This window comes from Magnolia sinica, chromosome 5, assembly GCF_029962835.1.
Source record: "Magnolia sinica isolate HGM2019 chromosome 5, MsV1, whole genome shotgun sequence".
In the NCBI taxonomy this organism is placed as follows: Eukaryota; Viridiplantae; Streptophyta; class Magnoliopsida; order Magnoliales; family Magnoliaceae; genus Magnolia; species Magnolia sinica.
Window position 1 is genome coordinate 104,101,231 of NC_080577.1, and position 14,391 is coordinate 104,115,621.

General features: G+C 38.3%; 2 protein-coding genes across 3 annotated transcripts; both read left to right on the top strand.

Moving 5' to 3' along the window:
• Positions 1-3,019: 3,019 nt before the first annotated feature.
• On the top strand, positions 3,020-8,628 carry LOC131246512 (rust resistance kinase Lr10-like). Of its 2 annotated transcripts, XM_058246717.1 has the most exons (3): positions 3,020-4,060; positions 6,291-6,368; positions 7,252-8,628. In XM_058246717.1, the coding sequence occupies exons 1-3, from the start codon at positions 3,286-3,288 to the stop codon at positions 8,415-8,417; spliced, it is 2,019 nt and encodes a 672-aa protein (XP_058102700.1). In that variant the 5' UTR covers positions 3,020-3,285; the 3' UTR covers positions 8,418-8,628. The 2 variants fall into 2 exon arrangements, with proteins under 2 accessions (XP_058102700.1, XP_058102701.1); XM_058246718.1 differs by lacking the exon at positions 6,291-6,368.
• A 2,662-nt stretch (positions 8,629-11,290) lies between these two features.
• Positions 11,291-13,872, top strand: LOC131246515 (uncharacterized). The gene is made up of 2 exons (XM_058246720.1): positions 11,291-11,830; positions 11,903-13,872. Exons 1-2 carry the CDS (start codon positions 11,354-11,356, stop codon positions 12,413-12,415), a joined length of 990 nt encoding a protein of 329 aa, XP_058102703.1. The 5' UTR covers positions 11,291-11,353; the 3' UTR covers positions 12,416-13,872.
• Positions 13,873-14,391: the final 519 nt, after the last annotated feature.

Consider the following 14,391-nt stretch of genomic DNA (forward strand, 5'->3'; position numbering starts at 1 on the left):
ACTTTCGAGTGCAGGGAGAAAATCTTATTACCTCTTGTGGGATGCTCAATGATACAAAATAAATGAGCCACATTATTGTTATATTGAGGTATTTATTTAAATAAGAATTATGATCATTATTGTTATATTTTGAAGTATTTGTTTAAATAAGAATTACAACTTTATTATTAAAAAAAAAAATGTAAAATAAATTGTAATTATTATATATTACATATTCATATTATACAATTATCATTTTTACTATGACTGAAAAATCAAACAGGCCTTTAAGTCAGTCACCATGTGCTCAATGAGTTGGTAGTCGTTCCTAGGGGATACAGATTCCGCTTCTTACTTCAGTGAGACCATGACCAAGGTGCCCAACTTGATATATCTGATATATCTGTGTCATTCTTCTAATTTTCCAGCTCATTTTATATAATGGGTACAAAATATGAAGCAAATTTAAAATTTCAGGTGGACCACACCATAAAAACAGTGCTAATTAAACATTGAAAACTTCCTAAGGCCCACTGCAATATTTATTTGCCATCCAGCCTGTTGTTAAGGTCACACAGGCCTAGATGAAAGGAATTAATACATTCATCAGCTTCATTGAAAACTTTTATGGACCACAAGAAGTTTTTAATGGTGGATATTCAATCACCATTGTTTCCTATGGTGTAGTGCGCTTGAGATTTAGAAAAGCTTAATTTTTGAGCCCATGCCTTAAAATGAGCAGCACACTTGATGGACAGAGTAGATGTATAATGCATACATCAAGGTGGCCCCAGGGCCATGGCCTCACCTTGGTTTCGAGGGTGTTGTCATCGCCATACACGTACCCATCATCCTCTCTTAGTCATCTTGAGAAACCATAATGTGACTAAGTCAGCTGTAGAGTTAGGCTAGCAGAAAAATCAATAGAAGGTCCACCCTTTAAATACATAGTCTAATTGGCCAAGAGAAGCTTGGGGGTTTGACCATGAAGTAGCCAATATTTATCAATTGCGCTTCTTGTAGTGAGTGTAAACGTACCATCGTCGTCAAAAGAGGAAACATGCCCACGACCACGTCCAAAATCATGCCCTCTCATCTTCTTCATCCACCTCAATCTCTAGAGGTTGTCACAAATGCTGAGGTTTCTCCATATGCAATATTGGAGGAAGTATGGGATAGAAAGGAGGAGATACTCAAAGCATTGAGTAAATACATCAGACAAGGAAGGTACACTATAACTCCCTAACATTTAAGATCCCACCATCTTAAGATATGAGCCTATTTATACTATCGCTATTGGGTAATATCACTAATGTATGGATGATGCATAATCCACTCATCGAAGAACCATTTGTACCTAGCACAATGCTCATGAAGATTATATTTATGCCACATCACATGAATTTTTTGAAAAAATGTCATATAAGTGATGTATATTCTTCTTAGTTGAGTATAACTATTGTAGATTCTCTCATACTTCTTTAGTAATCACATGGTAGATCATATTGATATACACTATCTCATCTATACTCGCAGACAACCAATTCATGACATATACGACATCCTGATGTAGAGCGGGTCATGGACACTTTCATGTACAAGATGGACCAGAGAAGGCCTGATAGAAGACAGAAGTCATAAAGACCGTCAAAATCTCAAAACAGACATATCTCGCAAATCGGAATGAATTACTCGACGTACCATATATGATTTCAAGGTAAGGTTTCCCATGCCGAATTTGTGAGATTCGATCAAATCAACAGTCAAAGTCCATATTTATTTCTATTTTTACTATTTTTAGTAAGTTTTGGTTTGATTGTAACTCTTCATCCGTTGGGCTTTAGGAGTTATGTCCAACATGAAAAGTATTTAGAAAAATTAGTAGAATAACATGGTTAAGCTAGATAGGACACTTACTGTCAATAATAAGCTTGCTAATTATAGTAACTTACGAATTTTAGAGTGTTTTAGTTATAGTTTAATTCATAAACTTCTTCCCAGGCTTGTATCCCTATTTAATAGGTTATAGACTCATTTATTTCAATCATCAATAAATTTATTTCGAATATTTAAGAATTATTTCTATTTTTTTTTTCCTCGTGGATTCGAAATTTATTTATGAGTACTCCAGAGAAGTTCTGTATATTCGGAACAGTTATCCCCCTAAGAAAGACGGTGCTCGACCTCATCACATTCATCCCATGCGTCGCATCCTCACTCTACTGAAAATAGGAAGATGGGTGCTCAAAAGGACTATCATCAACCCACTACACTGGTTGCCCACACCAGATTACCGAGATTCCATTAGATTGATGGTCAAAAGTCCCTTTTATTTGAATTTTTACTATAAATAGTAAATTTTAATTCGAGTATTACTTTTGATGAGAAAATGACTTAGAAAAATTAGGATAATAACATGGTTAGGCCAACTTAGACACTTATTATTTTTGGCTGAAAACCATGGAGTTTGATAGGAATGGAGGATGGAGGATAAGTTTACTATTAATGGTACGTCACAATTTTTAGGGTGTTTGAGTTGTAATTTGAGTCTAAAACTCCGTCCCTGGTTTGAGCTCATAATTTCTATTTTTTTAAAGATATAATTTATACTTTTGTCTCCGGTGGATTCAAGGAAGCTATGTGACAAGTCCAGAGAACTCCATGAATTCAAATTCGGAGCAGATATCCCCACCATTGACTGTCGTTTGCTTGGACAGGAACGGTGCAGAACACCTGTTTTGGCAGGGTGGAAGGCATCCAAGCTTTATGAGGTCCACCATATTGTATACGGAAAATTCACTTCGATCCGTTCATCAGACGAGAACCATTATTTTTACAGTACCTACAGAAGATAAGCCCGGTAAAAGCCCACATGGGACATACCAAATTACCAATGGGAACAATCTAAAATTGCTTGCAAAACCGTCAGGCTCACATGATGTGACCCAACTGATCAGTTTTGTCTCACGCAGGTCCATGTTTCTTTTCTTCACCATAGTGAATTAATTACACCTGATCAACGGTTTTGATGAAAGATACAATGGTGGCCCCACAGAAAAATTTTTGTTTGGCATCCCATCCCTATTATACCATATGCCTGTGGATTATACATATTATAAACAATATGGTGGATTCCACTAACTTTGATGTTTTAAACGGGTATGCTGGAGGATTTAGACCCTTTCGTCGCCGCAAAGATAAGAGAGAGAAGGTGCAGCTTTATATTCCTTTTAATCTCTTGAACGACTTGACTCTCAAAATCATACCTTGGGGTTTTGTTTTTTTTTTTTTTGGTGATGCGATAAGATGAGATGGAGAATCCTATCTATAGGGTTGCTAGCGTTTCTTTTCACCGCCATGTTGGTGGTTTGCAGAGCCAAGAAAGACGAAGGTTGCTACTCTTCATGTGGTAACATCTCCAACATCAGCTTCCCTTTCGGCTTGAAAGGCGATCCTTGCAACTGCGGCTACCCTGAATTCCAACTTTCTTGTGAAAGCAATCGAACTGTATTACATCTCCATTCTAATAAGAAATTATGGGTCGAGGCGATTGATTACAAGAACAAGACCATCCGAGTCATTGATTCCAGTCTACAAAGCAATGACTGTTCCTCTCTCCCTCACAACTCCATGACGAGCGAAGACCTTATAGGCGGCGATCCATACATCTTGCCTTCGTATCCTACCAATACGATATTTGTGAATTGCTCAGTTCAGATGGACAAAGATCCTGCTTCATACATAGCTACCACAGGTTGCTCAAATTCCACCTGTGGGGCATACATCTATGTCCTTGGGCGTTCGATGATGCTGCCCAAGCTCCATCCATCTTGCAAAGTTGTAGCCAAAGCCCCTACAATGTTGGAAATGGAGAGTGCCGGAAAGTCTAATTATAGAGAAATTCATGATAGATTGATGAAGGGTTTTGAACTATTTTGGTATATTCCTCTCTTATGTCGCAACTGTTGGGCAACAGGCACTCGATGTACCATCTATATGCAAGGAAGGGTGGAAGTCTTTGAGGAAGTCCTTGGGGATCCCTGTTACAATCCTTGCAGAACTATCTTCCAATCCAAGCATTGTAAGTTCTTAATACTTGGCTTTTTTTTTTATTTTAGAAGAAGGAAGAGACCAGACACTGGTACCACTCCCACCTGTTCCCATACAGAGATTTAAAGAGATTTTACGGGACGCAGACCCTTGATTTTTCAGGCTCCATCTGGATGTTTACATGAGATTCACTCTAACCATTAGACGTGTAATCTCACTTAAGCTCAAGGCCTAAAAAATTAGGCTGACCTGTGATTGAGGTGGGCTACACCAAAGGATCTAGCCGGGAGAGATCGTCCACCCTTGAAATTTACAGAGCAGTGTGATGTTTATATAAAATCCACGTCAACCATTAGTTGCCACACTAAAATTTAAGCGATTGTCAAAGGAGTACCTTCCATTAGTTTTCTAGAAATTAGTTCGTTTAAAGTATATTTTTTAAAAATGACAAAATTGCCCACCAATTAATGAGGTTGCTTAAGAAGAATTAAAAAGGCACCTAATATGAATATTATTTATGAGGTGTAATTATCAAAAATTTTATGAAAGAAAAAAAAATAAAAATCCAAGAGTTTTATCTTATGTGTGGATTGCATTGCAGGGATGTGACCATTGGTCAGTGTTGCTCTGTGGATGTATGCGTTCTATACATGCCATCCATCCATTTTTCCATATCATCTTATGGCATAGCTCAAAAATGAGGCAAATTCAAATCTTAGGTGGACCATAATGATGATTGAATGCCCGCCATTAAAAACTTCCTAAGGCCTACCATAATGTTTATTTTCCATTCAATCAATTGATTAGGTCACACAAACCTGGATGATGGGAAAGCACGGATATGAACTTTCATGGCTCCCCAATAAGTTTTTAATGGTGGGTGTTAAACCACCACTGTTTACTGTAGTGTGGGCCACTTGAGATTTGGATTTGCCTCAATATTAGAGAGATGCTATATATAAGATGATATGGCAAAATGGATGGAAATAATGGATAAAACACATCCGCGTAGGTACTTTTTAAATCTTCTTAAGCAACCTCATTAATTAATGGGCATTTTTGTCATTTAAAATAAATAAATAAATAAACTGATGGAAGTTAGGGAAGACCACCGGAAGGTATCCCTTCGACGGTAACTTAATGAAAACTTAATCTGAAAAGGTATGGGATGTAAATAACATACTAATGGAGTACTATTTTGCAAAATTCGCAAGAAACAAAAAAACGAAGTAAAGGTTGCTGGGATGGCCTACAACATTCCATTTAGCATCTGTTCATGCATTTTGAAATCCCTCCTTAGGTTGAGCATCTTATGGCAAATTGTATAACAGTCCATAACATGAAAGGCTCTGATTATCAGACCACTCAGCACGTGAGCCCAAGCAGCGGTGGTATTGGTTCAATTGTTCTGCAAAACTGTCTATATCAAATATGTCTCACTTTCTCTACAATTAATAAAGCTAACAAAATTCTTATAAATTCATCTCCCACTTTCTCAACTGTTACCAATAGATCTCCCACTCTCTCTACAACTACCAAAACTCTTGCAAATTCATCCCCATCTAATCCAAATCTAAACTTTTTAATCTAATTTAAAGTCTCTAATGTGAATCGTCCAAATTTTAATACCACATCAATCTAAAGCTGCAAGAAGGGAAAAATATTAAAACATCCAAACATTCAAGAAATGGATGTCCTGAATCTTATCAATTCATCATTTAATTCCATTTGAGTTTCTCATCATTATTTTGTATGTCATTGTTTAAAGTACCCCCGCTTGTAAGATAAGCTATCTTACAAATGTTTGTAGTGGATCCAGTTTCGCCTGCTTTAAAACATTCATCGAATTTTCATAGCTTTTGGGTTCTCTGCAAATTAATATTATCAAACTCTATTTATCAAGTTTGGAATTGGGGTCTTGCAGGGATTACAATGTGTGTAGTTTTCTCTTCAGGTCCATTTGAGAAGCGCATTTTTCATCTTTTGTTTCACCCTCGAAAAGAGAGATTCTTTACCATTGTTATTTTTGAGACGTGATCCATCCACAGTCTGCCCCATGAATTGGGTGGTTTGAACTCAAAACCGTACTCTCCCATGCATGGCCTGGGTTCACATATAAACAAATAAAATGTTGCAGACTCATTCGTAGTCATTGCACTGGTCAATTGGTTTACTGCAATGAATTTTGTTATTTACTACCTTTAACTTGAAGAGATCTATTATTTTCACATCCTCAAATGATTACTTGTCGGATAATGCAGGCTTGTTTTGGATCTTAAGGAGAAATTATGCCACATATCACGGCGAAATTTACCGTCGCATATTTTTCTATATGCTTGGTAAGTCGTTAGCACCTTACTCCAAAGACGTTTTCATGGGAAGTTTCGAGTCCTTTTCATCCATATTTAAGCCAGGAGTTATGTGACACATCCATTGAATATTTTGTATCCTAATGAAAACCTTGAATGTGCACTAAAATCCCACAACGTGGGCTCTACTTAACTGAATGATCCTTGGTTGCCCAAGCAACAACATTGGCATGTTGAATTTGGAGTTCTAGCTGTCATTTGTGCTTGCATTTGACAGGTAATTGATGATGGAAATCACTCGATATCTCTACTTTTTGGGTAACACCCCATCCCCTCTACAGCCCACATTTTGTATGGGTGATTAAGGGAAGTGTATGCTCCATGCACAATGGGTTTGTTGTATTATTGTAATCGACCGTACTCGGACTATAGAAGTCATGACTTTATTTGCTTATGTTATGACTAGTACCTTACAGTTCTCAAACTTGCTGACTCGACTGGGCGAAATTTCAAGCCGGGTCAATGGGAAACTCAAGTTGATTCGATTGCTCAGTCGACTCGACATGACGCGGCATTGATATATGGATGATGTAGTTGCTTTATAATATGTTCTATATTACTTATATTAAATCTAACTTTTTTAAATATCTACTAAATTTTCTAATATTATCAATTTTAATAATTAAATATTGAGCTGAGTTGGGTCAAGTCTTCCAATCACGCTAACCCAAATAAACAGTGAGTCAAGTCGAGTCAAGTTCTCTGAGTTCTTGAACTATGACTGGTACCAGACCATTGTCAAGCTATTATCTAGTATACTGGTAACACCATCTAAAAATTGCAAGTACGGATACAAAACTGGCATACTTACTAATCTAATGTACATTTCCATGTTTTTCTCTATGACAAATAGTTTTAGTGACGGGGAGAACATTCATCGGAATAGTGTGCCTTATCGCCCTCCTGGTATATAAATTACAAAGGAGACATATATGGATGGACACCACAGTAGAAGAGTTCTTGAGCAAGTACAGATGCCAAACTCCTGCAAGGTACTCTTATTGGGATATTCGAAGGATGACCATGCATTTTAAAGAGAAATTAGGCCAAGGAGGTTTTGGCTCCGTTTACAAAGGAAAGCTCAGAAATGGCCCACCCGTTGCGATCAAGATGTTGTCTAGTAAGTCAAAAGGCAATGGGCAAGAATTCATCAATGAAGTTGCTACGATTGGAAGGATTCATCATGTCAATGTGGTCCGACTCATTGGATTTTGTGCGGAGGGATCGAAAAGGGCTCTTATCTATGAATTCATGCCTAATGGCTCTCTAGAAAAATATATATATTCCCATGAAGGTAAGAGCAGCCCTTTGAGTTGGGAGAAGATGTACCAGATTGCATTGGGGATTGCATGCGGGATTGAATATCTTCATCAAGGTTGTGACATGAAGATTCTACATTTTGACATCAAGCCTCACAACATTCTCCTCGACGATAACTTCAACCCAAAAGTTGCCGACTTTGGGCTCGCAAAGTTCTACGCAACAGATGAAAGCCATTTATCAGTCACAGCTGTAGGAGGAACTCTAGGATATATGGCTCCTGAACTATTTTATAAAAATACCAGGCAGGTCTCATATAAGTCTGATGTTTACAGTTTTGGAATGCTTTTGATGGAAATGGCTGGTAGAAGAAAGAACGTGAATCCATCTGCAAACTTAAGCCAAATTTACTTCCCGTTGTGGATATATGACAAGCTCGATCAAGATGGGGAGATGGGAATGGAGGATGCTGCTGAGGATGAAAAGGAAATTGCAAAGAAAATGGTTATAGTTGCACTGTGGTGTATACAGATGAAACCTGCAAACCGTCCTTCCATGAGTAAAGTTATAGAAATGCTAGAAGGTAGTGTGGAACTTCTGCAAATGCCAGCCAAGCCTTTTCATTCTTCCCCACAAAGGGTTCCTGATGAAGATCATGCAACTGATACAAATCCCACAGAATCATCGAGTATTGAGGAACTGGGATTGCTCTCGGAAAATTATGAGGTATCGAATAACTTAGATGTGATTATAGATTAAGTTGTGATACTTTGACTATCAGAACAATAAATTAAAGTTTTAGATATTTGGTACAAGAAACTTATCAAGTATGTATAATGATGTATGTATTGGTTTTAATCCTAGTTCTTTTCATACATATGTAATGTTTTTGTAATAATGTAACTTGCAAGCATTAAAGGTCATCTTTCCATATACTGACTTGATGACTCGTGACTTTGGTTTGTGGAAATGAATGGTATTGAATTGTATTAGATGGGATTAACATCATTATTGTTCAATGATTGCATGTCTGGAAATACCATGGTATTATAGCTACCCAATCCCATGTTTGGGATAAAATATTTGCTATGGGAAAACACGGGGTTAAGCAAAATCATGTTTGGTGGACCATGAAATTGTAATCAACGGACCACATGCACAATGGATATGGTTCACTACTTGTACACATACATAACTAGAATGTCACATGTAAGCAGTATATATGGATGGGCAGCATGGATAAACACATCCATCAATGTGGGGCCCACATGTGTAGTAGATTTCAAAATCCACTGAAATACTGCATGGGAGTGGTACGAGTGAAGTGAATCTAAAAAAGATGTGCAATTCAATCTAGTCAAAGCCAGCCTTTCACACACGAGTCGAGCCATGTCTTGGAATTGCTATTCTCGATTCAAACAAAACACTGATTTGTTTACGAAACACTTGTAATTTTATAGGATCTCCTATTCATAAAAAAGGTCATTCCTTTTTTGTAAATACCAGTTCGTTATTCGACGAGATAATGGAGCAAATGGTGATGAGAATCAGCGGCTTTTTTTTAACAAAAGTAATATGGATCGATCATTTTTGTAAGGATTGAGTGAATGGTTTGATTATAGCAATCCCCGTAGAACTTGAGGAATTAGAAGTGGGGGTCACAAGATGAAGAATCTAGATTGATGGGTAGACCCATTTTTCTACAAACAATGTGATCCATCCATTTTCCTAGGAATTGATCGAATGGCTAGGATGGTCCAATTATAGTGAGCCTACATGATAGATGGTCGAGATTGATGAATGGACCAATTTTACTACAAAAATTGTGGCCATCTATTTTTGTAGCAATTGATCGAACCGCTAGGATGCCCATTGATAGCAAATTTTGTGGATCACTTGCAATAAAAGTAGGCCCACCAGATGAGTGGTCCATATTGATTATTTGAACCATTTTCCTATAAGCAATATGGAACATCCATTTCCCCAGGAAGTGATGGATGGTTAGGGTGGTCTGATCAGAACGATTCTTGTGGATCAAAGGCAATCAAAAGTGGAGCCTACATGATGGCTGGTCCAGATTAACGATTAGACCACTTTTTTTACAAATAATGTGGACCGTCCAATTTAGTAGCAATTGATATGATGGTTAGGATGGTCTGATCAAAGGGATTCTTGACAAACACGTTGCAGTCAAATATGGAGTCCACCTAGTGGACGTTATAGATTGATGATTATCCATTTCCCTACTATCATTATGGACCATTTATTTTTCTAGCAATTGATCAGATGCTTAGGATATTATGACGTCTGATCAAAAGCAATTGTTGAGGATCACATACAATTAGAAGTGGGGCTTAAAAGATGGACAGCTCAGATTGATGGTTAGAACCATTTTCCCACAATAAATATGATTATCGATTTTCCTAATAATTGATCAGATAGTAAGGGTGATCCGATCAAAGGAAACAAGGAAAACCCAATAAAAAGTGTGGCCCACACGATGGACTGTCCAAATTGATGATTAGACTATTTTTATATAATGAATTTATACGGGAACCCCGGTGGATCCCTGATTGTGGGCCCACCATAATGTATTTTACTTATATCCACGCTGTCCATCCGTTTCACTAGCTCATTTCAGTTGATGAGATAAAAAATTCAGCAGATCCAAATCTCAGGTGGACCACACCACTAGAAAGAGTGGTGATTGACCATCAAAAACTTTTTGTGGGCCACAAAAGTTTTGGATCAAGCAGATCGTTTTGTGATACCTTCATCCAAGTATGTGTGACCCTATCAACAGGTTGGATGGAAAATAAACATTCCGGTGGCCCTGAAAAAGTTTTTAATGGTAAGCATTCAATCACCACTGTTACCAGTAGTGTAGTCCACCTGAGATTTGGATCTGCTTCATTTTTTTGCATCATGCCCTAAAATGAGCAGGTGAAACGGATGGACGGCAGGATATTGGAAAATACAATGAGGTGGGTCCTGGATCCACTGAAGCCGCTTCCAATTTAAACGGACGCGATTTCCTGCCAAAGCCTTTTTCTGCGCAAGATTCCTAGGTGGGGCCCACTACGATATTCGTGAGAAAGCCACTCCGTCTATCCGTTTTTCGAGTTCATTTTAGGACATGCGACAAAAAATGAGGAGGATCAAAAACTCAAGTGGCCCACACGAGAGGAAACACCCTGGATTTAGTGACCACCGTTGAACCAATTATATGGCCACAAAAGTTTTGTATCGGTTTAATTTCTTAGTTTTTTAACTTCATCTCAGTGAAAATGACCTTATAAGCGGTTTGGATGAAATATAAACATCTATGCGCATCCTGGGAAGGTTCCAACGGTAGGAATTCCTTTTCCCACTGTTTCATCTCGTATGGCCCACTTGAATTTTGGATCCTCATCATGTTAGGAATCGTGTCCTAAAATGAGCTCAAAAAACGTATGGACGGGTTGGATTTCTAACAAACATCACATTGGGCCTCACCCAGAATCCTTGCGCATGAACTTCTTTCGCAGTAAATCCGCGTCCAATTTAAACCCGGTGTCCCTCTACCCAAGGCAACGAAAGGATAAAAACCCCTCTCCAAGAAAAAATCAAAGAATCCAAAAACCCTATATGTAAGGCAACGAAAGGGTAAAAACCCCTCTTCAAGAAAAATCAAAGAATCCAATAACCATAGCGAAATGCTGATGATGTCGAGGCTAAAATCTCTCCACTCCTTGAGATCCCTGCCCCACCTTCTCACCTCAAAATCCCACAACCAACCGTCCTTTCACCGGTCATTCTCCCTGTCCCACCTGTCATTATCATCATCATCATCATCATCTCTACTCCCTTCAGCATCCGCCGTCCGATTCATCAGTACGTGCCGCCCCCGAGAGGAACCCAACTTCCACTACAATATACCTCCCTTCCTCGACGAGATACCTCCACCCGCCAACTGGGGCATCGTGATGGTCCCTGAAAATCAGGCCTACGTTGTCGAACGGTTGGGAGGGTACCAGAAGACCCTCTATTCCGGCATCCACTTCCTGATACCAGTGGTCGATAGGATCGCCTACGTCCATTCCTTGAAGGAAGAGGTGTTCCTAATTCCAAATCAGTGTGCAATTACGAAGGACGATGTCCGCATTTTAATTGACAGTGTTGTTCATGTCAAGGTAAAATTTATCTCGTAATTCCGTCGGTTGTGCATGTCTCCATTACTTTCTTGATTTTGGCCAGATTTGCAGATAGTCGATCCGTTGCTAGCATCATATCATCTCAGCAATCAGATCCTTGTAGTTGCGACTCTGTCATGTGGGATAATGCTCAGAAATCTCAGGAAAATGAATCTCAACGAGATTCTTGAGGAGATGGATACTCTGAATGAGAATATCTTGAATTCAGTTAATGAAGGTGGTACTGGTTTGGGTGTGAAGTGTATGCGACATAGGATATGGGACATATCTCCTTGTCCAAAGTCAAGTGAAATTATTGAGATGCAACAGTCCGGGGGGAGAGAGAGAAAAAGTTCAGCTATCCTAGAATCAGAAGATTCCTTTGTTAGAGCTAAAGAAGAAGCAAAAGCTATCTTTACAAAGGTACAAGCAGCAACTGCAAAAGGATTTTCTTTGCTATCAAATTCCATTAAAGTAAGTGGAGGTGGAGGTGATGGGCATCCCAGACAAGACAAAGATGAAAGCCCTGCAACTGTTGCTCCACCACCAGTTTTCTCTTTGGAGAGCCCCAAGAACCAAAGGTGATACGGGGTCAATGGCCTAGGATTTTCTTAAGTGGCATTTGGTAAACTGAAAAATAAAGTCTGAAAATTAATTTAAGTATGGAAAAGTTGAAGTACTGAATTTTAGTATTTATTTAAGTACAAATTTTGTTTAGTAAAAAGAAAAAGAAAATTTGGATCAAGAAGATTGTTGTGTGATCCTTTCATCCAGGTCTGCGTGACCTTATCAACAGGTTTGATGGCATATAAACATTACAGTGGGCCTCAGGAAGTTTTTAGTGGTGGGTGTTCAATCACCAATGTTTTCTTTCCTGTGGTGGGGTCCACCTGAGATTTGGATCTGCCTCATTTTTTGAACCATGTACTAAAATGAGGTGTAAAAACGGATGGTTGATATAATTTGTAGAACCATCAATTTGGACTGTCCACCGTGTTGCTCCACTTTTGATTGCATGTGATCCTCAAGAGCCATTTTGATTGGACCATCATAGCCATCTAATCAATTGCTATAGAGATGGTGTTTAAATTTTTAGGAAAATGAGTCAAATCATCAATCTAAATCTTCCATCGTGTGGACCCCACTTTTGATTACATGTGTTTCTTAAGAATTGCTTTGATCAGACCATTTTAACCATCCGATCAAATGCTAGTAAATGGTATTGATTGCACAAGAATGGATGTAATCATCAATCTGCACTGTCCATCTCAAGGGCCCCACCTCTAGTTCCATGCGTGTCTAAAGAGTCCCTTTGATTGGATCATCCTAACCATCCAATTGATTGCATGGAAAATGGATGATTCAGATGATTGTAGGACAATGGAACTTATCATAGATGTGGGTCATGCCTTTGATTTCGTGTCTTCCTCAAGAATCTCTTTGATACGATAGTCCTAGCCATAACGGTCGATTGCTTGGAAACTGGAAGGCATGATGATTTTAGGAAAATACATCTAATCATCAATCTAGACCATCTACCATGTGCAACTGTTCGAATCACTTTGATTGCTTCATCCTAACCATCTAATCAATTGATAAGAACGTGGACAGTCATACTTGATCGTAGGAAAATAATCTAATCATCATTCTGGACCATTCATCATATAGGCCCCACATTTGATTGCACGTTTTTCTCAAAAATTCCTTTGGTTGGATTTTCTTAACCATTCAATCAATTGCTAAAAAAATAGATCATCCATATTGATAGTAGAAAATTGATTAGATCTACAATGGGAAGCGTCCATCACGGATCCCAGGCCTACTTATTAATTTTATGTTTCCTAAGAATCCTTAGGATCAAAACATCCTTAGCATTCGATCAATTACCATGAAATGGATGTCTGATATTCTCTGTGTGAGAAAGGTCTAATATAGACCATTTATCATGTGGGTCCCACCCTGGGATCACATTATTCACTGGTCAAGATGACTGGAGATGCTAACATTGATTAGAACATCAATAATCATTTAATTCGAGAGTTGACTTAAACTATATCTTTTAAATCATGTTATTTCACCAATCAAACATTCTGTAAAGCTTTGCAAAATTTAAAAACATAAAGAGTAAATTTGAGAAAATTGCAGCTGTCAAGTCATAGTTGTGATCTTTTGATTCCAACTTGAATGTAGAGTTAGTGGAATTTCGAGCCCTAAGACCCTCAACATGAACTCTACAGAAACTATTGTTTCATTGAAATTTTATTTTAGTTGCGCATCCAAATCATTTCCATGCTGTCAAAGAGTTTTTTTGGGCTACGTTTGGTTGCACCATGTGTAAGCAAAAAATAAATTACAAAAATGTGAATGATGTAACAGTGAAGAATGCAAATCAATAGGTATTGTTTACCACAAAACAAGAAGCATGGTCCAGATCTAAACATGTTGGAGGCCTGCGCAGGGCCTCAACATTAGCCATCCAGCCATTTATTCCATACAAATCAAAAGTAAATGGCTACGGACGAAGGCAGAATCGGAATATGAGCAAGATGTCCTCGCCAAGG

Coding starts and splice junctions, on each gene's coding strand:
- LOC131246512 (XM_058246717.1), top strand. CDS start 3,286: ATGAGATGGAGAATCCTATCTATAGGGTTGCTAGCGTTTCTTTTCACC. Junction 4,061..6,290: donor TATCTTCCAATCCAAGCATT/GTAAGTTCTTAA, acceptor CGGATAATGCAG/GCTTGTTTTGGATCTTAAGG. Junction 6,369..7,251: donor CATATTTTTCTATATGCTTG/GTAAGTCGTTAG, acceptor TATGACAAATAG/TTTTAGTGACGGGGAGAACA.
- LOC131246515 (XM_058246720.1), top strand. CDS start 11,354: ATGCTGATGATGTCGAGGCTAAAATCTCTCCACTCCTTGAGATCCCTG. Junction 11,831..11,902: donor ACAGTGTTGTTCATGTCAAG/GTAAAATTTATC, acceptor CCAGATTTGCAG/ATAGTCGATCCGTTGCTAGC.